Raw genomic sequence first — 23,546 nt, forward strand, 5'->3', positions numbered from 1 at the left:
GTTTTAGACCAAGTTCTTTCCTATCTAACGTTGCGCGATCGTAAATCGGTTTCGCTAGTGTGCGAATCATGGAGCGAAATCGCCTTCAATTCATTTTATATGAAACATGTAAGGCTGTGTATCGATTCGACCTGGGATCAATCCATTGTCGACAGTTTCCGGAACAGCAATCGACGTTATAGAAACGTGTTCATTTACCTTTGGACGAACTGTCTTAGCGAGATGAACTTTGACATGATCGTCGAAATTTTGGACCTGTTTGGTGGTGCATTGGAGAGCTTCCACAGTTTGACAAGACTTACCGAGGAGCAACTGTGGAATGTCATTATTCGTGTGCCAAACATTCGAGAGTTTATCGCCAACGTGGATGTATCGTTTCTAAAGTACGACCGGAGCGTACCGGTGTTGAAGTGTTTGCAAGACTCATCTAACAATGTGCCGCTGGAGCTGTTCCAACCGGATACAAAGTCCACCACTTCGCAGTACGCTATAAAATTGATGGACGTTCCCCGAACCTGTGAAATGCCATCTGAAGAGTGCCATTTTTCGGTTGAAAAGCTGCGGTTTCCGATGCTTGAAGCACTGAAATTAACCACATGGGGAAATTGTGCAAAAAACGACAAAGCACTGCGGCTATTCTTCAACGGTGTCCAGTACTTGAAGGACGTCAGGCTGGATTTCTACGTCAACGATCTGTTCTTGGATGTTTTATCCCAAACGTGCTCGGGGATCGAGAGTTTGGAATTAAAACTACGAAATCCGAATTCGGATACCTTCCAGCTACTGGAGCGGCTGAAAAAACTTAAGGTGAGTAAGAGATACAGCAAACTCTTCAGTGAACAATCGCTTTACTTCCATTTTTCTGCATTTTTACTAGCGATAACATCTGCACGGAAAGTCGTGGAAATGCGCGTTTAGATACACTAACATGTCCTAACTGCCTGACTCTTTTTCTTCTTTACTCAACAGAATCTGAATATTTTTGCCTATAGCTATCGTCAAATGCCATTACAAGGAAAGCCGTTGCTAAGCGTGAAAAAGTTTAGCTTCAACCTGATCATGGAGGACAACGAAGCTAAAATCTTCCAAGGGTTCCAACAGCTGCTGCCGAACGTGGACGACATTAGCATCAGATTGGAAAGGAATGGCAATCTTATCAACGCCTGTCAGTACTTTCCAGAGCTGAGACGACTGACCATTGCCGATGACCTCACTAGAGGCCATATGAAAAGTGCCAACTTTTTCAAAAACTTTGGCAACCTGGGTCAGTTGGAGGAGCTCACACTGAAGTCCATTTATGTGCAGTCGGAATGCATGCCGCCGATCAGGTACCTGAAGCGGTTGAAGCTGCAGCTTTTCGTGTGGCTTACCGATAACGACATGGCAACGTTGGCGAAGCTGTATCCTCAGTTAAAATATCTGGAGCTGTTTTGGTGTGCGAAAGTGTCGTCTGGAGCCATTAAAGAGTTTTGTTCGCGATTACCGGACTGCGTGGTTGAATGCGTTCAGTATGTTTGAGTACGTTTGACTGATCCAATTGTATTTATTTTGTACATGTTTGCTGGATACATTTTGAAAATTGCGTAACCATGTAATTTTTATTTTATTTAAAATTTTATAGTAACTGCCTATTTTGTAGATGTTTGAACATTTTTTTCCTTCTTCAATAGATATATTATGTTTTTAAAAAACCTTCAAGGTAATATTAAATATACTTATAAATAAAATACTCATGCGTACATTTAATTAGGTACATAATTTATTTTAAGTTCTGAAAAATTTCCATCCTGGGCGATTGCCCGCGATCGCCTTGGCCTGCGCCCATGTCAAACTTCTGCCGACTTCCTTTATTTACTTATTAAGGCTGCGCCGCCATGAGCCTCTGGGTCTGCCTCTGCTGCGATGTCCTGCTCACCTCCACTTCTGATCCCGAATTTCTGTCGCTATCGGCTTTTGATGACATCGACGTTGGAGATCCAATTACTAATTATATACCGCAGGAATTAATTGATGAAGACCTTGTTACTAGGAACTTGTTCTAGGAAAACTAATCCTAATCGGGCATCCCGTTTGGGGAAATGGCCTGAAAGTTGGCAATCAATATTGGATTGCATTTCATGGGCCTCTATCATTCCAGAACCCTATAAATGTGTATTAAAACTCGGGGAATATTTACTAGTTAAAATAAAACATACTTATAACCAGTGTTGGTAAAAACTCAAATTCTCAAATCTCATGCTTGAGTTGTTTCACGAGCGATTCTTGACTCGCCAAACTCACTGCCGAAAAAAATCATCCATGAGTTGACTCGCGATTTCACTCATTGCGTTATTTCTTGGTGTTCTTATTATTTACATCGAAGTTTTTAGGATTGTATGATAGAACAAAAGCAAACCTATCGTACAACAACATTGGATGTCGTTAAAATTGATTTGGATTCGTTTTACAAGCGAACGAGATTTCGGCGCTTGACTCGCGAGAGCGAGATTTTGCATGAAAATTTCGCGCGTGAGAAAATGATTCAGAATCGCGCGCGAATTTACTCACGCAGGAGCGGTTCATGAGTGAGCTTTGAGTGTGATTTTACCAACACTGCTTATAACACAAAGAACGCACGAATATAAAATTCATAACACATTTAACAATTATTCTGTCTTATTAATGTAACAAATATTTATACCCGTAACACAATCCAACGTTTGAGCCAGAATTTTTCGTGAATCGTTCACCGATTCACGAAAAATTCAGCTCCCATATGCTTCATATCCTTCATAACAATAGTGTTAAGGCCATATACTTAACACTACGATAAAGATAAATAACTTAACCTAAAATCAAAACAAACCAAAATGAGTTATGCTACCCGAAAGCCACAATGCTTTCCAGAAACGTAGCGGTGAACAGGACTAACCAAGGGACTAACAAGTCCCTAAAAAACACCTCAACTCAAAACTAAAGATTGTTACCCGAAAGCCAAACCAAGAGCCAAACTGCTCTCCAAATCACGTAACGAATAAATCCAACCTTTACTAAACTTTACTTTTATGGAGGTTAACTGTCCACAAAAATAAAATGGCCTTGAAACTGTCGTTATAATCCTTCCAACTAGCACTCATTTGCGTACACGGGGTTTTTTAGTTGGGCGCCATGTTACAAAAATAAAAGAAAATTACTACCAAGGATTAACACATCACGACACATAGAACCTTATAAATGCACAAATTAGGAACATCACAAATTGACGCAGCACAATACATAACATAAATGTGCCCTGTTATACAGATGGATAACATCTTCCGATCACGAGGTTTCATTCATTGGATTTAGTTGACAGTTTGCAAAAATCAATATCGAAAATGTTTCACTTTTCGGGCTCTCAAAGTACCGCTTCAGAGAATAAGAGTACCTAACGAGTATCAACGATTTGATGGTAATCAGAGCTTGAGTGGTAGAAAAAATAAGCACAACAAAAAATGTTGCCTGAGAGTCCCACGCATTAGTAGTCCATGACTTAAGGCAGACGTTGACATGTGGTTAATCCATAAATAAAAAAAAACGGGAACACGCCCTCTGAAGCTGGATGAAGTCTTCCGGGACAGCAAATTTATCAAAATTTACCTAGGAACAGGAACAAAAGCAAGATTCCTAAAGCAAAAGCATACCTATATGTGCTTCTTTCTCTTACCTATTAGTATTAAAATGAAACGTACCATCAAATGGTTACCTCATTCTCGATTGTTACTTTTCTCGTGATAGCTAAATTACGTTTGACCATGGAGTTTCCTACGGAAGTTTTAGACCAAGTTCTTTCCTATCTAACGTTGCGCGATCGTAAATCGGTTTCGCTAGTGTGCGAATCATGGAGCGAAATCGCCTTCAATTCATTTTATATGAAACATGTAAGGCTCTGTATCGATTCAACCTGGGATCAATCGATTGTCGACTGTTTGCGGAACAGCAGTCGACGTTATAGAAACGTGTTTATTTACCTTTGGACGAACTCTCTTAGCGAGATGAACTTTGACATGATCGTCGAAATTTTGGACCTGTTTGGTGGTGCTTTGAAGAGATTCCATAGTTTAACAAGACTTACCGAGGAGCAACTGTGGAATGTGATGATTCGTGTACCGGACATTCGGGAGTTGATCGTCACCGTGGATGCATCGTTCCTAAAGTACGACCGGAGCGTACCGGTGTTGAAGTGTTTGCAAGACTCATCGAACAACGTGCCGCTGGAGTTGTTTCAACCGGATACAAAGTCCAGCACTTCACAGTACGCTATTAAATTGGTTGAGGTTCCGAGAACCTGTGAAATGCCATCTGATGAGTGCCATTTTTCGGTTGAAAATCTGCGGTTTCCGATGCTTGAAGCACTGAAACTAACCAAATGGGGAAATTGTGCAAAAAACGACAAAGCACTGCGGCTATTTTTCAACGGTGTCCAGTACTTGAAGGACGTCAGGCTGGATTTCTACGTCAACGATCTGTTCCTGGATGTTTTAACCCAAACGTGTTCGGGGATCGAGAGTTTGGAATTAAAATTAAGAAACCCGAATTCGGATACCTTCCAGCAACTGGAGCGGCTCTCAGTTTTTTCTTAAAATTTTCTTTGAAAGTGCTTCCAATCGGGTTGGAATTATTGTGAAGATTTACGTGAAGCTCATATTTACACTGTGCATATGAAGAAAACCTAAATAGTGCATTGATTCTCACCAAAAAGTGCGGAAGAAAGTGCAATTTTCTGTGGATCATAATTGCATTGTGTGAAAATTAAAGAAAGGGGTAACAGAAGGACGTGCGAGGGGACCGAAAATATAGAGGCATTGTCGTCAACTACGATTGTGTGTTAGTAGTGATCTATCGCAGAGCGGGAGATCCGATAGCCTGAGGTTGGTGCTATCGGGCGACTGATACTGTTGTGCGTGAAGAGAGGATCTGCTGATCACTCAAACCTAGTGCGCGGTGTGTCTGAATACAGTATTTGAAAAAAAAAAAATCCAAAAGGAAGAATTTCAAAAAAAAGAAACCGAAAAATATTGAAGTGCTGTGTGAAGTAATGGAGTCGTATGAAGAACCAGTTTCAAGTGCAGCGGCGGAAATGATGGAAACAGAAGATACTTTAAAAGAAGACGATCTTCTGCAAAGTGTCTCAATGGAAGATATCGGGGGTGGGGGATCGGTTTCGTCTTCAATCCTGAACTCTGACGATGAAGAGGATGGAGTGAATGTAACCATTAAGGAGGTACACAACATGCCTCCAGAGAATCCCAGAAACCGAGAAAGCGAAGTTGTAAGGCCGAAGCTAAGTGGAGCGAAGAAGAAGCGATTTAGAAAATTGTTGTTGAGTGGGCATAATCGGGAGGAAGCACTGTCCATGGCTTTAATGCCACAACAAGTGTCGACGCCGAAGAGAACACGCAACATGAACTGCAGCAGCAACAGTGAGGGGAATCCCATCCCCAAAAAGCAAAAAGGACTTCAGGTTCACCATTCCGTCAACAAACGGATGGATAACATCAGATCAGGAACAACAACAAACGAGAAAAATGCGAATCAACAGCCGACCTACAGTGAAGTGGCCAAATGGGTGAGGGTAGGAATTCTCCCGAAAAACTACCCACAATTCCAGCTGACCACGGAACAGATGGACATGGTACAAGAGTCCATTCTTGAAAAAGTTGCGATGCAAAGAAGAGAGTCCTTCAAGCCGAAGTTCATCAACTGTTGGCAACGGACTGGGCATTTATTGATTAACTGTCAGGACACGGAAACGGCGGATTGGCTGGATACTGTTATTCCTACGCTTTACCCATGGCAAGGCGCCGAATTAACAGTTGTCCAGGCAGATGATATCCCACGGTTAGACGTGATGATAGGTTTCTTTCCTCAAAGCGTGAACAACGATAATGACACTATCAGGATTTTCATCGAGAGTCAAAATGACGGCCTGACCACAGACAAATGGAGGATCATTCAACGAAACATTCTCTATGAGAAACACGTTGAATGGTACTTCACTGTGGATGAGGCATCCATGCAACATTTCAGAACGTGTAATTTCCTAATTAATTACAAGTTTGGGCAGACAACTCTACGGAAAAAGGGTATGTATAAACCTGATTCGAATGGAAAAGTTAGCTTGAGCGATGATACCAAAGACCAGGAGCCGGAAGATTTCGTAAGTACTGGGAACCAACAAGATCTTAGTGTCCCGGGAACAAGCGGAATTCATGGAAACTCGTTGAAGGTACATGTCTCCGAAAGCCAAACTCTAAACAGTAACACAGATGATCGAAAGCCAACGGATCAGAATCGCTCTGGGCCGCCAATGGACCAAAATCGTTCTGGGCCGTCCAAGGCCCAGAATTGTTTTGGGCCGCCAAAGGACCAGAGCTATTCTGAGCCACAAATGGACAAGACTCGGTCTGGGCCGCCAAAGGACCAAAATCGTTCTGGGCCGTCTAAGGACCAGAGCTGTTTTGGGCCACCAAAGGACCAGAACCATTCTAAACCTCAAAAGGACCAGTATCATTCTGGGCCGCCAAAGGACCGAAGTCGTTCTGGGCTGACAAAAAACCAGAATCGTTCAGGGCCACCAAAGGACCAAAATGATACAGGGCTGCCAAAGAACCAGAATCGTTCAGACCTTTCAAAGGATCAAATTCTCTCTGGGCCGCCAAAGGACCAAAACAGATTAGGCACTCTGAAAGACCAAAAACATTCTGGGCGTTTCAAAGATTACAATAATACAAATTCTCAGAGGAACCAGAGTCCATTAGAGTCTACAAAGGACTGTAATGCATCTGGGATTCCTCAGGACCGAAAAGAATCAACAAACAATCAAACAAGATCTGGGCCAGCGGAGGACCAGATCAATTCATAATGTACCATAAGATTGATTATTAGGAGTGAATAAAAAGTCCACTAATAAACTTCATTTTCTTACCATAGCAATGAAAAAAATAATGAAATTTATACAAATAAATCTTCACCATGCTAAGGGAGCAACCGGAGTGCTTTGTTGGAGATTTGTAAAGGAAAAAATAAACGTAGCAATTATACAAGAACCTTGGGCTCATAAAAACCAGGTTCTAGGTATCTCAAAGCAAGTTGGAAAACTTATATTTGATGAAAATAGTCTAAAACCACGAACAGCTTTACTAATAAAAGAGGGAATACAGTTTGTCCCTATCACACAATTTATCACAAAAGATTTAGTTGTAGTTCGCATGGAGATTCCCACAACCCGAGGAAAAACTGAAGCATACATAGCTTCGGCTTATTTTCCTGGGGATGTGGACAAGGTACCTCCACCTGAATTTACAGCTTTCGTCAGTTTTTGCAAGAAAAATAATAAACATTTTATAATAGGGTGCGATGCTAATTCCCACCACACAATATGGGGAAGCACCGACATTAATAAAAGAGGTGAAGACCTTTTTGAGTACATATCTTCGAACAACATCGATTTATGTAATGAAGGAAATCAGCCAACATTTGAAACCAAAACTAGAAAAGAAGTCTTAGATATAACAATCTGTAGTCCAATGCTTTCCTCAAATATCAAGCGCTGGCATGTTTCAGATGAAGAGTCTTTATCTGATCATAAACACATAGTGTTTGAGTACAATGCCAGTGAACCAACCAAAGTGACTTACAAAAATCCTAGGAATACCAACTGGGAAAATTATAAACTAATTTTGCAATCCAATAATAATGTAACAATAAATGGAAATATTGAAACACAGGAACAACTGGATAAAATTGCAGAAAATATCACAGGAAAAATTATCCAGGCGTATGATGCTACTTGTCCAGTCAAGGAAGAAATCTCAAATAGAGATGTACCTTGGTGGAACAAAACTTTAAACAACTTAAGGAAAAAATCCCGGAAACTTTTTAATCGAGCAAAAGTTTCGGGAAAATGGGATGAATATAAAAAAACCCTTACACTTTACAATAAAGAAATAAGAAAATCTCGAAGGAAAACTTGGAGGTATTATTGTGAAAACATAGAAAAAACCCCAGATGTAGCAAAACTGCAAAAAGTTCTTTCCAAAGACCATTCAAATGGCCTGGGAAGTTTGAAGAAAACCGACGGGAGTTTCACTGTTGATACAAACGAAACACTTAAAATAATGATGGAAACTCATTTCCCTGGATCAAGTTTACTATCAAGTGATGATGAAGATGGTACGGGAGTTGATGAAAACCATAGGCCAATACGGACTGTAGACACCAACTTTAGTATACCGGATACAATCTTCACACGATCCAAAGTTGAATGGGCAGTGAACTCCTTCGAACCATTCAAATCTCCGGGAAGGGATGGCATATTTCCTGCACTTCTTCAGAAGGGTGGAAAAGAGTTGCTAGATTCCCTTACTAGTATTTTTAAATGCAGTTTAACTTTAGGGCATATACCTAAAGTATGGACTCAAGTTCGAGTAGTTTTTATTCCAAAAGCGGGTAAAAAAGACAAAGCACAACCAAAATCTTTCAGGCCTATAAGTCTTACGTCTACCATACTCAAAATTATGGAAAAGATAATAGACGAATACATAAAATCAAATTATTTACAAAGATATCCTCTCAGTAGATATCAGTTTGCTTACCAATCCAATAAATCTACAGTCACAGCTCTTCACGAACTAGTTACAAAAATAGAAAGTACGCTTAACAGGAAAGAAATTGCTCTTGTAGCATTTCTTGATATAGAAGGTGCTTTTGATAATGCATCTTACAGCTCTATTGACAATTCAATGACTAATAGAAACTTCGATCCTTGTATCAAAAAGTGGATAATGGAAATGCTAAATAATAGGAAAGTATCGGCTGAATTGGGAGAATCATCCATAACTGTAAAGACTACCAGGGGATGTCCTCAAGGGGGTGTATTGTCCCCCTTACTATGGTCACTTGTTGTTGATGATCTTCTTAATACACTAGTGGAAAAAGGCTTCGAAGTCATCGGTTTTGCAGATGACGTAGTTATAATAGTGCGTGGAAAGTTTGACAGTATCATAACAAACAGAATGCAATCTGCACTAAACTGCACCTGGCGTTGGTGTCAAAACGAAGGATTGAACATCAACCCTTCAAAAGCAATTTTAGTGCCATTTACCCGCAGAAGAAAACCTGCTTTGAAAACTTTGAAAATTAACGGATCTATCTTAAAATACTCGTCAAATGCTAAATATCTGGGAGTAATTCTAGATGATAAACTTAACTGGAACTTACACTTAGAACATGTAATTAACAAAGCCACGAGTGCTCTTTGGGTAAGTAAAACTACGTTTGGAAGAAAATGGGGGCTCAAACCAAAAATGATTCATTGGATCTATACGGTTATCGTAAGACCCAGGATAGTCTATGCGTCGCTGGTTTGGTGGCCTAAGACAAAACAATATACAACACAAAGAAGACTAGAAAAGTTACAACGTTTGGCTTGTATGGCTATAACAGGAGCAATGCATAGTACACCGTCAAAGGCCTTAGATGCCGCTCTTTATAAACTTCCACTGCATCAATATGTGCAGAAGGAAGCTGAAAAGAGTGCCCTAAGGCTAAGAAGAAGTACTATATTACTCGAAGGTAATCTTGTCGGGCATCTCAGTATACTGAAAGATTTTCCCTTTAATCAATTAGTAGTAATGAACGAAGACTGGATGGATAAGAGACTGAACTTTGATATACCATACACAGTGGTCAACACTGATCGTCAAGTATGGGAATCGGGGGGACCGAATATCTTACCAGGATCGGTTATTTTCTACACAGATGGCTCAAAAATGAATCATGGCACTGGAGCTGGAATTACCGGGCCAGGGCTGAATATTTCAATATCAATGGGAAAATGGACAACCGTTTTTCTTGCAGAAATATATGCAATTCTGGAGTGTGTGTCTGTATGCCTTAAGAGGAAGTACATGTATACACGGATTTGCATATTTTCAGATAGTCAGGCAGCTTTGAATGCACTAAAATCTTTCACATGTCAGTCTAAACTGGTGTGGGAATGCATTGAACTACTGAAACAGTTGGCCGCTAAAAACCAGGTTAATCTGTACTGGGTACCAGGCCACTGTGGAATAGAAGGTAATGAAAAAGCTGATACACTTGCCAGAGAAGGCTCTGAAGTTCAATTCATAGGCCCAGAACCATTCTGTGGTGTATCTAAATGTGAAATACAAATGGAAGTAAAGCGATGGGAGGATCAAATGATACAATCAAACTGGATTGCTACGAAAACATCAAGACAATCCAAACTGTTCATAACTCCGAATGACAAAACTACAGAAAAACTATTAAACCTAAATAAAAAATCTCTGAGCATAGCTATTGGGCTTCTCACGGGGCACTGCCCGACACGATATCATTTGAAAAATATTAATCGATGTCAAACTGATGTCTGTCGATTCTGTAACTATGCAATTGAGACCTCTCACCATCTGTTATGTGACTGTCCAGCACTATTTGTGCGTAGAAGACAATATTTTACCAAGGGTATTCTAAATCCTTCTGAAATTTGGTTGGAAAATCCCAATTTGATGGTTGATTTTATCCTAAGAATCATCCCAGATTGGGGTACTTCGCTTAATCAGCAAACGACGTCAACCCTCAATGGTGACTCGTCGTCCTGAACAAATGCGAAACTAAACAGGGGTATACCACAATAGATCAAAGTAATGGTCGCAGTGGTTCAAATCCCAACAAAAAAAAAAAAAAAAAAAAAAAAACTGGAGCGGCTGAAGAAACTAAAGGTGAGTAAGAGATACAGCGAACTCTTCCATGAACAACCGCTTTACTTCATTTTTTCTGCATTTTTATTGGAGATAACATCCGCACGGAAAGTTGTGGAAATGCGCGTTCAGAAACACTGACATGTCCTAACTGCCTGACTCTTTTTCTTCTTTACTCAACAGGATCTGAGCATTTTTGCCTATAGCTATCGTCAAATGCCATTACAAGGAAAACCGTTGCTAAGCGTGAAAAAGTTTAGCTTCAACCTGATCATGGAGGACAACGAAGAAAAAATCTTCCAAGGGTTCCGACAGCTGCTACCGAATGTGGACGACATCAGCATCAGATTGGAAAGGAATGGCAATCTTATCAACGCTTGTCAGTACTTTCCAGAGCTGAGGCGACTGACCATTGCCGATGACCTCACTAGAGGCCATATGAAAAGTGCCAACTTTTTCAAAAACTTTGGCAACCTGGGTCAGTTGGAGGAGCTCACACTGAAGTCCATTTATGTGCAGTCGGAATGCATGCCGCCGATCAGGCACCTGAAGCGATTGAAACTCCAGCTTTTCGTGTGGCTTACCGATAACGATATGGCAACGTTGGCGAAGCTGTATCCTCAGTTAAAATATCTGGAGCTGTTTTGGTGTGCGAAAGTGTCGTTTGGAGCCATTGAAGAGTTTTGTTTGCGATTACCGGACTGCGTGGTTGATTGCGTTCAGTATGGTTGAATACGTTTGACTGATACACTTCACAATTGTATTTATTTTGTATATATTTTCTATAAAAAATGCTGTATATATTTAGTAAATTGCGTAACCATGTAATTTTTGTTCCATTTGTAATTTCAAAGTAACTGCCTATTTTGTAGATGTTTGAACATTTTTTCCTTCAACAGATATACTATATTTTTAAAATACTTTCAAGGTAATAAAATACTCATGATATACTCATGATATACATGATATACTTATAATAAAATACTCATGCGTACATTTAATTACATAATTTATTCTAAGTCCTGAAAAATTTCCACCCTGGGCGATTGCCCGCGATCGCCTTGGCCTGCGCCGATATCAAATTTTTGCCGACTTCCTTTATTTACTTATTAAGGCTGCGCCGCCATGAGCCTCTGGGTCTGCCTCTGCTGCGATGTCCTGCTCACCTCCACTTCTGATCCCGAATTTCTGTCGCTATCGGCTTTTGATGACATCGACGTTGGAGATCCAATTACTAATTATATACCGCAGGAATTAATTGATGAAGACCTTGTTACTAGGAACTTGTTCTAGGAAAACTAATCCTAATCGGGCATCCCGTTTGGGGTTTCGACACTTGAGCTCAATAACTTGAAGTCCGTGACAGGGAAATGTTTTTATCTCTAGTACTTGACCTCTGCCCGAAATGGCCTGAAAGTTGGCAATCAATATTGGATTGCATTTCATGGGCCTCTATCTTTCCAGAACCCTATAAATGTGTATTAAAACTCGGGGAATATTTACTAGTTAAAATAAAACATACTTATAACACAAAGAACGCACGAATATAAAATTCATAACACATTTAACAATTATTCTGTCTTATTAATGTAACAAATATTTATACCCGTAACACAATCCAACGTTTGAGCCAGAATTTTTCGTGAATCGTTCACCGATTCACGAAAAATTCAGCTCCCATATGCTTCATATCCTTCATAATAATAGTGTTAAGGCCATATACTTAACACTACGATAAAGATAAATAACTTAACCTAAACTCAAACAAACCAAAATGAGTTATGCTACCCGAAAGCCACAATGCTTTCCAGAAACGTAGCGGTGAACAGGACTAACCAAGGGACTAACAAGTCCCCAAAACACACCTCAACTCAAAACTAAAGATTGTTACCCGAAAGCCAAACCTTGAGCCAAACTGCTCTCCAAATCACGTAACGAATAAATCCAACCTTTACTAAACTTTACTTTTATGGAGGTTAACTGTCCACAAAAATAAAATGGCCTTGAAACTGTCGTTATAATCCTTCCAACTAGCACTCATTTGCGTACACGGGGTTTTTTAGTTGGGCGCCATGTTACAAAAACAAAAGAAAATTAATTACTACCAAGGATTAACACATCACGACACATAGAACCTTATAAATGCACAAATTAGGAACATCACAAATTGACGCAGCACAATACATAACATAAATGTGCCCTGTTATACAGATGGATAACATCTTCCGATCACGAGGTTTCATTCATTGGATTTAGTTGACAGTTTGCAAAAATCAATATCGAAAATGTTTCACTTTTCGGGCTCTCAAAGTACCGCTTCAGAGAATAAGAGTACCTAACGAGTATCAACGATTTGATTGTAATCAGAGCTTGAGTGGTAGAAAAAATAAGCACAACAAAAAATGTTGCCTGAGAGTCCCACGCATTAGTAGTCCATGACTTAAGGCAGACGTTGACATGTGGTTAATCCATAAATAAAAAAAATCAGGAACACGCCCTCTAAAGCAGGATGAAGTGTGCCGGGACAGCAAATTTATCAAAATTTACCTAGAAACAGGAACAAAAGCAAGATTCCTAAAGCAAAAGCATACCTATATGTGCTTCTTTCTCTTACCTATTAGTATTAAAATGAAAAGTACCATCAGATGGTTACCTCATTCTCGATTGTTACTTTTCTCGTGATAGCTAAATTACGTTTAACCATGGAGTTTCCTACGGAAGTTTTAGACCAAGTTCTTTCCTATCTAACGTTGCGCGATCGTAAATCGGTTTCGCTAGTGTGCGAATCATGGAGCGAAATCGCCTTCAATTCATTCTATATGAAACATGTAAGGCTCTGCATCGATTCAACCTGGGATCAATCGATTGTCGACTGTTTCCGGAACAGCAGTCGACGTTATAGAAACGTGTTCATTTACCTTTGGACGAACTCTCTTAGCGAGATGAACTTTGACATGATCGTCGAAATTTTGGACCTGTTTGGTGGTGCTTTGAAGAGATTCCATAGTTTAACAAGACTTACCGAGGAGCAACTGTGGAATGTGATGATTCGTGTACCGGACATTCGGGAGTTGATCGTCACCGTGGATGCATCGTTCCTAAAGTACGACCGGAGCGTACCGGTGTTGAAGTGTTTGCAAGACTCATCGAACAACGTGCCGCTGGAGTTGTTTCAACCGGATACAAAGTCCAGCACTTCACAGTACGCTATTAAATTGGTTGAGGTTCCGAGAACCTGTGGAATGCCATCTGATGAGTGCCATTTTTCGGTTGAAAATCTGCGGTTTCCGATGCTTGAAGCACTGAAACTAACCACATGGGGAAATTGTGCCAAAAACGACAAAGCACTGCGGCTATTTTTCAACGGTGTCCAGTACTTGAAGGACGTCAGGCTGGATTTCTACGTCAACGATCTGTTCCTGGATGTTTTAACCCAAACGTGTTCGGGGATCGAGAGTTTGGAATTAAAACTAAGAAACCCGAATTCGGATACCTTCCAGCAACTGGAGCGGCTGAAGAAACTAAAGGTGAGTAAGAGATACAGCGAACTCTTCCATGAACAACCGCTTTACTTCATTTTTTCTGCATTTTTACTGGAGATAACATCCGCAAGGAAAGTTGTGGAAATGCGCGTTCAGGAACACTGACATGTGCTAACTGCCTGACTCTTTTTCTTCTTTACTCAACAGAATCTGAGCATTTTTGCCTATAGCTATCGTCAAATGCCATTACAAGGAAAGCCGTTGCTAAGCGTGAAAAAGTTTAGCTTCAACCTGATCATGGAGGACAACGAAGCTAAAATCTTCCAAGGGTTCCAACAGCTGCTGCCGAACGTGGACGACATTAGCATCAGATTGGAAAGGAATGGCAATCTTATCAACGCCTGTCAGTACTTTCCAGAGCTGAGACGACTGACCATTGCCGATGACCTCACTAGAGGCCATATGAAAAGTGCCAACTTTTTCAAAAACTTTGGCAACCTGGGTCAGTTGGAGGAGCTCACACTGAAGTCCATTTATGTGCAGTCGGAATGCATGCCGCCGATCAGGTACCTGAAGCGGTTGAAGCTGCAGCTTTTCGTGTGGCTTACCGATAACGACATGGCAACGTTGGCGAAGCTGTATCCTCAGTTAAAATATCTGGAGCTGTTTTGGTGTGCGAAAGTGTCGTCTGGAGCCATTGAAGAGTTTTGTTTGCGATTACCGGACTGCGTGGTTGAATGCGTTCAGTATGGTTGAATACGTTTGACTGATACTCTTCACAATTGTATTTATTTTGTATATATTTTCTATAAAAAATGCTGTATATATTTTGTAAATTGCGTAACCATGTAATTTTTATTCCATTTGTAATTTCAAAGTAACTGCCTATTTTGTAGATGTTTGAACATTTTTTCCTTCTTCAACAGATATATTATATTTTTAAAATACTTTCAAGGTAATATTAAATATACTTATAATAAAATACTCATGCGTACATTTAATCACATAATTTATTTTAAGTCCTGAAAAATTTCCACCCTGGGCGATTGCCCGCGATCGCCTTGGCCTGCGCCGATATCAAATTTCTGCCGACTTCCTTTATTTACTTATTAAGGCTGCGCCGCCATGAGCCTCTGGGTCTGCCTCTGCTGCGATGTCCTGCTCACCTCCACTTCTGATCCCGAATTTCTGTCGCTATCGGCTTTTGATGACATCGACGTTGGAGATCCAATTACTAATTATATGCCGCAGGAATTAATTGATGAAGACCTTGTTACTAGGAACTTGTTCTAGGAAAACTAATCCTAATCGGGCATCCCGTTTGGGGTTTCGACACTTGAGCTCAATAACTTGAAGTCCGTGACAGGGAAATGTTTTTATCTCTAGTACTTGACCTCTGCCCGAAATGGCCTGAAAGTTGGCAATCAATATTGGATTGCATTTCATGGGCCTCTATCTTTCCAGAACCCTATAAATGTGTATTAAAACTCGGGGAATATTTACTAGTTAAAATAAAACATACTTATAACACAAAGAATGCACGAATATAAAATTCATAACACATTTAACAATTATTCTGTCTTATTAATGTAACAAATATTTATACCCGTAACACAATCCAACGTTTGAGCTAGAATTTTTCGTGAATCGTTCACCGATTCACGAAAAATTCAGCTCCCATATGCTTCATATCCTTCATAATAATAGTGTTAAGGCCATATACTTAACACTACGATAAAGATAAATAACTTAACCTAAACTCAAAACAAACCAAAATGAGTTATGCTACCCGAAAGCCACAATGCTTTCCAGAAACGTAGCGGTGAACAGGACTAACCAAGGGACTAACAAGTCCCCAAAAAACACCTCAACTCAAAACTAAAGATTGTTACCCGAAAGCCAAACCAAGAGCCAAACTGCTCTCCAAATCACGTAACGAATAAATCCAACCTTTACTAAACTTTACTTTTATGGAGGTTAACTGTCCACAAAAATAAAATGGCATTGAAACAGTCGTTATAATCCTTCCAACTAGCACTCATTTGCGTACACGGGGTTTTTTAGTTGGGCGCCATGTTACAAAAACAAAAGAAAATTAATTACTACCAAGGATAAACACATCACGACACATAGAACCTTATAAATGCACAAATTAGGAACATCACAAATTGACGCAGCACAATACATAACATAAATGTGCTCTGTTATACAGATGGATAACATCTTCCGATCACGAGGTTTCATTCATTGGATTTAGTTGACAGTTTGCAAAAATCAATATCGAAAATGTTTCACTTTTCGGGCTCTCAAAGTACCGCTTCAGAGAATAAGAGTACCTAACGAGTTTCAACGATTTGATTGTAATCAGAGCTTGAGTGGTAGAAAAAATAAGCACATCAAAAAATGTTGCCTGAGAGTCCCACGCATTAGTAGTCCATGACTTGAGGCAGACGTTGACATGTGGTTAATCCATAAATAAAAACCCGGATTGATCCACCTAGTGGTGATAGTGCCTTTCTCGTCGAATATGTACTCATGACGTTTCCGTTGACGTGAGCTGAAATGTTCCTGAATCATGAGAATACTTTACTTAGAATTTTATCAGAGCCATCATTGAATTGACTTTAAACTTATTGATGGCACATATTCCGACGTTATGTTCAACGTATAGGCAGAGCTGGAAAATATCAGACCTCTCAGTTGACAGCTTGACCTTCACTATCGCTGGAGGCCGATCAACACCAAGACGATACAACTTTTTCACAAACACATATACCTTAACGATTTTCGACAAAGAATTTTCTACAAACTTCTACACACGCTATATTTTATTATCATGCATGTAAAATTTGACAAAAACATGCAAGTAACTGAAATTTTTCATACTGAATCCCATTCAACTTTCAACCACATTACAGTGCGTGAGGGAGCAACCAGTCGCACAAAAATTTTATGCAGTCATTTTAGACGCGAAAGAGAATTGAAAAAGTTTGTTCGGAGTTATTACGATTAAATTTTAATTTTCCCATACATCGTTGACCCATCCTTCTGCATTATTACATCTCAGGAATCTGAAATGGTGTGATTGGATGAGATCGTCTTAGTTTTGTCAAGATATCTATCGCTATTATGGAAAGCATGTAACAATAATCGATAATAAGCTATCACGATGTGCTTTCTGAACGTAGGTTTTGATTAACCTTTTAATTTGGGGGTTCTTAAATCATATATTGATATTTAAATAAACTATAATTGTGTTTTTGTTGCTGTTAGGGTGATCCAAAATCTTCAAAACTATATAAATTAGAAAAAATCGTTTACCTACGTTTTCGTTCAATGGATCAATTCAGATACATACCAATGTTGGCTGACAAGACGTGGTCTATTCTCAGGGACTGCTCATAGACCACGTGAAATTTTACGGTGGGTGCACGGAGGTGTGTTAATTCAATCGTTATGGGGTCAGATATTCTAATATAGTGAACTGCGTAAAATTTGAACTGATTTTTATCAATCTCGTTTCAACAACTTCATATATGCTCTTCCGAGTTTGGGTTGTAAGGTCCATCGATCCCTGCTATCACTTGTCGAAGCAACCGAAACAACCCTATCTATAAAGAATTGGCAATTCGCAATATTGAAGGGATTTTTTGATAAACAATCATCAGAGGTCGGTAATCATATTTATGAACAGTAGAGTTCCAACAAATATTTTCAAAATCTTTACCACTCTATGTGTCGTTCAGTAGAAATGTGTTTGACGAAACTGTATGAATAACATACCAGAAAACTTCAAGTTTAAAAAACCAATATAATGGGTTTTACTAAAGAGCGTAAAATGTTCGTTTCATAAAATTGCGATTAAAATATTCAAAGATTGCCTTGGTGATCGCGACGTTTACGTAGAAAAATATTTAACGTAGCGTTTAGCGCCGTTCAGTGAATTTCTTTTATATTTTATAGATGATTGTTGCTTTGAACTGTAGCGATGTGCGTGTAGAAAAGAAACACGTAGATGTCGACTAATTTTTGTCACTATATATTGAATTTTCGATAGAAGTTCGTGAAGAGATTGCTTCTAAGGTAGTTGACCAATACTACAAGGATAAATTGAAGAAACGACCAGTTTAATAAAATCAATGAACAATGGTTTGTAGTTATTTTTACATGTTTTTAACGGTTGTTTTTGTCTTTCTTTTATTTTGAAGCTTAAAAGAGTTAGTTGTATCTGGTGAAGCAACATGTGGGTAGTGTCTAAGAAAATAAAGGCTTATTCATACTTAGTCATCACTCCTTTCCCTCTCCAGCTTACTGTTTTTAACTGGAGCACCCACCTTCTTGTGTTTTTTCTGTCAAAACATAAAATAATATTAAAAAAAAAAATAATAATAAAAATGTTAAAGCTGTGGCCACTACATTATCAGACACCACCCCCCTCCCCTCTTATGACCATCTGACTTGGTGAAAGTCTCTTATTGTTAGTATAATTTGAACAATGTTAAGATAAAATTTAAACTTTAAACAATATCACTTCCTCTACAACCATGTGACCTGATAGAAAAAAAAAATTTTTTTTCGCTCTTAGCGCAAAAATGCGCAAACAGTGACCTATATAGCCAAAAACTAGACAAAATTGCACGTCAGATCAGGAATACGGCGTCGTTTTCTGATGTTTCCTAAACAAGTACTGGATCTCTTTAATACGAAGTTTTTCTCCAAAATTTCATAAAAGTCAATATGTTTGCATATTGTAAAAACATAATAATTTTGTGATTGAATTCCAAACAATCCTTGAAATGTAATGGTTATTCATACCCAAAAACACAAAAAATATTGTCACATTATTCAAGTCTTCCTAACTTTTACAACGAACTCATGAAGGAAGCTTATAAAATAAAGACAATAAATACTAATATTGTAGCACATAAAACTTCAACTTTGAAAAAATCCACAAGACTCAATTTTCGACCAAATGACTTGAAAATTTGGGGTTTTCTTAGTTGAAGTATCTATGATGGAAGAAAAATATTAGAAAAATAAAATATTGAAGTCGATTTTTGAGGTTTTGTCCGGCTTCCGGCCACTGTGCAAGGGCCTGGGATCGAATCCCACTCCCGACATATTCACAAAATGTAGGTTCTTCCTTCGGAAGGGAAGGGTCCCGAGATGAACTAGCTTCGAGTTAAAAATCTCGTTAATAAAGACAAAAAAATTATATTTGGTCTCTTCCGGAGGGAACCCGGAACCGGTTCCGGAACACCACCGGTTGTCTCAAATATGGTCCAAAACTATTTTTTACTAACCATTCATCAAGTCGCCTAAGGAGCCGCGATTTAAAGTGTCGCATGCATGGGTTCGGTTCACTTTTATATTTGGCCACATCTGGCGGGACATACGGAACCGATTCCTGAACACTACCGGTAGAATCTTAGGTTGTCTGAGACTATTTTCTTGCTTATCATTCATCAAGTTATTGAAAAAGCCGCGACTGGTTTGACGTGTCGCATGCCTGGGTTTGCTTCACTGTTATATTTGGCCACTTCCAGCGGGACCTTTGGAACCGGTTTTGGAACACCGGTAGTTTCTTATGTGACCTGAGACCATTTTCTTGCTAACCGTTCATCAGGTTATCGCAAAAGGCGCGATTTGACGTGTCGCTTGCATGGGTTTGTTTCATTTTTATATTTGTCCACTTCCGGCGGGACGCCTGGAACCGGTTCAGGAACACTACCGGTTCAGATATGATCTGAGACTATTTTCATGTTAACCGTTCATCAGGTTATTGAAAAAGCTGCGATTTGATGAGTCGCATGTATGGGTTTGGTTCACTTTTATATTTGGCCACTTCTGGTGGGACCTTCGGAACCGGTTCCGGAACATTACCGGTTCAGATATGGTCTGAGACTATTTTCTTGCTTACCGTTCACCATATTATCGAAAATGCCGTGGTTTGATGTGTCGCATGCGTGGGTTTGTTGCATTTTCATATCTAGCCCCTTCCTGGGGTACCGATCCGGAACGCCTAAATGGCCATAATTCCGGAACGGCTGGACCGATCCGAACCATTTTCAATACCAAACAATGGGACCAGATTCCGCGTCGAATGAACCGTCGGTCATTAAAATCGGTTGAGATTTACTGCCGAAAAGTGACGTGAGTTCGTTTGTACACACACACACACACATACACACACACATACACACACACAGACATCACCTCAATTCGTCGAGCTGAGTTGATTAGTATATGTGACTCGAATCTCCGGGCCTCCTATCAAAAAGTCATTTTTGGAGTGAACATATAGCCTTTCCAGTACACTTAGTGTACGAGAAAGGCAAAAAAACGGGAACACGCCCTCTGAAGCTGGATGAAGTCTTCCGGGACAGCAAATTTATCAAAATTTACCTAGGAACAGGAACAAAAACAAGATTCCTAAAGCAAAAGCATACCTATATGTGCTTCTTTCTCTTACCTATTAGTATTAAAATGAAACGTACCATCAAATGTTTACCTCATTCTCGATTGTTACTTTTCTCGTGATAGCTAAATTACGTTTGACCATGGAGTTTCCTACGGAAGTTTTAGACCAAGTTCTTTCCTATCTAACGTTGCGCGATCGTAAATCGGTTTCGCTAGTGTGCGAATCATGGAGCGAAATCGCCTTCAATTCATTTTATATGAAACATGTAAGGCTCTGTATCGATTCAACCTGGGATCAATCGATTGTCGACTGTTTCCGGAACAGCAGTCGACGTTATAGAAACGTGTTCATTTACCTTTGGACGAACTCTCTTAGCGAGATGAACTTTGACATGATCGTCGAAATTTTGGACCTGTTTGGTGGTGCTTTGAAGAGATTCCATAGTTTAACAAGACTTACCGAGGAGCAACTGTGGAATGTGATGGTTCGTGTACCGGACATTCGGGAGTTGATCGTCACCGTGGATGCATCGTTCCTAAAGTACGACCGGAGCGTACCGGTGTTGAAGTGTTTGCAAGACTCATCGAACAACGTGCCGCTGGAGTTGTTTCAACCGGATACAAAGTCCAGCACTTCACAGTACGCTATTAAATTGGTTGAGGTTCCGAGAACCTGTGAAATGCCATCTGATGAGTGCCATTTTTCGGTTGAAAATCTGCGGTTTCCGATGCTTGAAGCACTGAAATTAACCACATGGGGAAATTGTGCCAAAAACGATAAAGCACTGCGGCTATTTTTCAACGGTGTCCAGTACTTGAAGGACGTCAGGCTGGATTTCTACGTCAACGATCTGTTCCTGGATGTTTTAACCCAAACGTGTTCGGGGATCGAGAATTTGGAATTAAAACTACGAAATCCAAATTCGGATACCTTCCAGCAACTGGAACGGCTGAAAAAACTAAAGGTGAGTAAGAGATACAACGAACTTTCCATGAATAACCGCTTTACTTCCATTTTTCTGCATTATTCTGGAGATAACATCCGCACGGAAAGTCGTGGAAATGCGCGTTCAGAAACACTGACATGTCCTAACTGCCTGACTCTTTTTCTTCTTTACTCAACAGATTCTGAGTATTTTTGCCTATAGCTATCGTCAAATGCCATTACAAGGAAAGCCGTTGCTGAGCGTGAAAAAGTTTAGCTTCAACCTGATCATGGAGGACAACGAAGAAAAATATTCCAAGGGTTCCGACAGCTGCTACCAAGCGTGGACGACATCAGCATCAGATTGGAAAGGAATGGCAATCTTATCAACGCTTGTCAGTACTTTCCAGAGCTGAGGCGACTGACCATTGCCGATGACCTCACTAGAGGCCATATGAAAAGTGCCAACTTTTTCAAGAACTTTGGCAATCTGGGTCAGTTGGAGGAGCTCACACTGAAGTCCATTTATGTGCAGTCGGAATGCATGCCACCGATCAGGCACCTGAAGCGATTAAAGCTCCAGCTTTTCGTGTGGCTTACCGATAACGATATGGCAACGTTGGCGAAGCTGTATCCTCAGCTAAAATATCTGGAGTTGTTTTGGTGTGCGAAAGTGTCGTCTGGAGCCATTGAAGAGTTTTGTTCGCGATTACCGGACTGCGTGGTTGAATGCGTTCAGTATGGTTGAATACGTTTGACTGATACACTTCACAATTGTATTTATTTTGTATATATTTTCTATAAAAAATGCTGTATATATTTAGTAAATTGCGTAACCATGTAATTTTTATTCCATTTGTAATTTCAAAGTAACTGCCTATTTTGTAGATGTTTGAACATTTTTTCCTTCTTCAACAGATATATTATATTTTTAAAATACTTTCAAGGTAATATTAAATATACTTATAATAAAATACTCATGCGTACATTTAATTATATTATTTATTTTAAGTCCTGAAAAATTTCCATCCTGGGCGATTGATCGCGATCGCCTTGGCCTGCGCCGATATCAAATTTCTGCCGACTTCCTTTATTTACTTATTAAGGCTGCGCTGCCATGAGCCTCTGGGTCTGCCTCTGCTGCGATGTCCTGCTCACCTCCACTTCTGATCCCGAATTTCTGTCGCTATCGGCTTTTGATGACATCGACGTTGGAGATCCAATTACTAATTATATACCGCAGGAATTAATTGATGAAGACCTTGTTACTAGGAACTAGGAAAACTAATCCTACTCGGGCATCCCGTTTGGGGTTTCGACACTTGAGCTCAATAACTTGAAGTCCGTGACAGGGAAATGTTTTTATCTCTAGTATTTGACCTCTGCCCGAAATGGCCTGAAAGTTGGCAATCAATATTGGATTGCATTTCATGGGCCTCTATCTTTCCAGAACCCTATAAATGTGTATTAAAACTCGGGGAATATTTACTAGTTAAAATAAAACATACTTATAACACAAAGATCGCACGAATATAAAATTCATAACACATTTAACAAATATTCTGTCTTATTAATGTAACAAATATTTATACCCGTAACACAATCCAACTTTTGAGCCAGAATTTTTCGTGAATCGTTCACCGATTCACGAAAAATTCAGCTCCCATATGCTTCATATCCTTCATAACAATAGTGTTAAGGCCATATACTTAACACTACGATAAAGATAAATAACTTAACCTAAACTCAAAACAAACCAAAATGAGTTATCCCGAGCAGAAGGAAATAACAACTCTATAATAAAATGCGTTATTGTGGCAAAATAACTGTGCAATGGAATCAGTTATTTTCATGTTATTAAAATAATATATTATATAATAAACTTGTCTGTCATAAGCGGCAAAATGACAAAAATCATAACAAAAAAATGTTCCTGGAAGACCAATTTGATAACATGTTTTGTTGGTTTCAATAACA

General features: G+C 39.5%; 2 protein-coding genes across 2 annotated transcripts; both read left to right on the forward strand.

The window, feature by feature from the left end:
- The first annotated feature begins 222 nt into the window (after window positions 1-222).
- LOC134286174 (uncharacterized) lies at window positions 223-2,044 on the forward strand. The gene is made up of 2 exons (XM_062847749.1): window positions 223-807; window positions 970-2,044. The coding sequence occupies exons 1-2, from the start codon at window positions 223-225 to the stop codon at window positions 1,516-1,518; spliced, it is 1,134 nt and encodes a 377-aa protein (XP_062703733.1). The 3' UTR covers window positions 1,519-2,044.
- Window positions 2,045-13,540: 11,496 nt separating this feature from the next.
- On the forward strand, window positions 13,541-15,739 carry LOC134289050 (uncharacterized). Its single transcript, XM_062855051.1, has 2 exons — window positions 13,541-14,269; window positions 14,432-15,739. The coding sequence occupies exons 1-2, from the start codon at window positions 13,562-13,564 to the stop codon at window positions 14,978-14,980; spliced, it is 1,257 nt and encodes a 418-aa protein (XP_062711035.1). The 5' UTR covers window positions 13,541-13,561; the 3' UTR covers window positions 14,981-15,739.
- The last annotated feature ends 7,807 nt before the right edge of the window (window positions 15,740-23,546 follow it).

This window comes from Aedes albopictus, chromosome 2, assembly GCF_035046485.1.
Source record: "Aedes albopictus strain Foshan chromosome 2, AalbF5, whole genome shotgun sequence".
NCBI classification, from domain to species: Eukaryota; Metazoa; Arthropoda; class Insecta; order Diptera; family Culicidae; genus Aedes; species Aedes albopictus.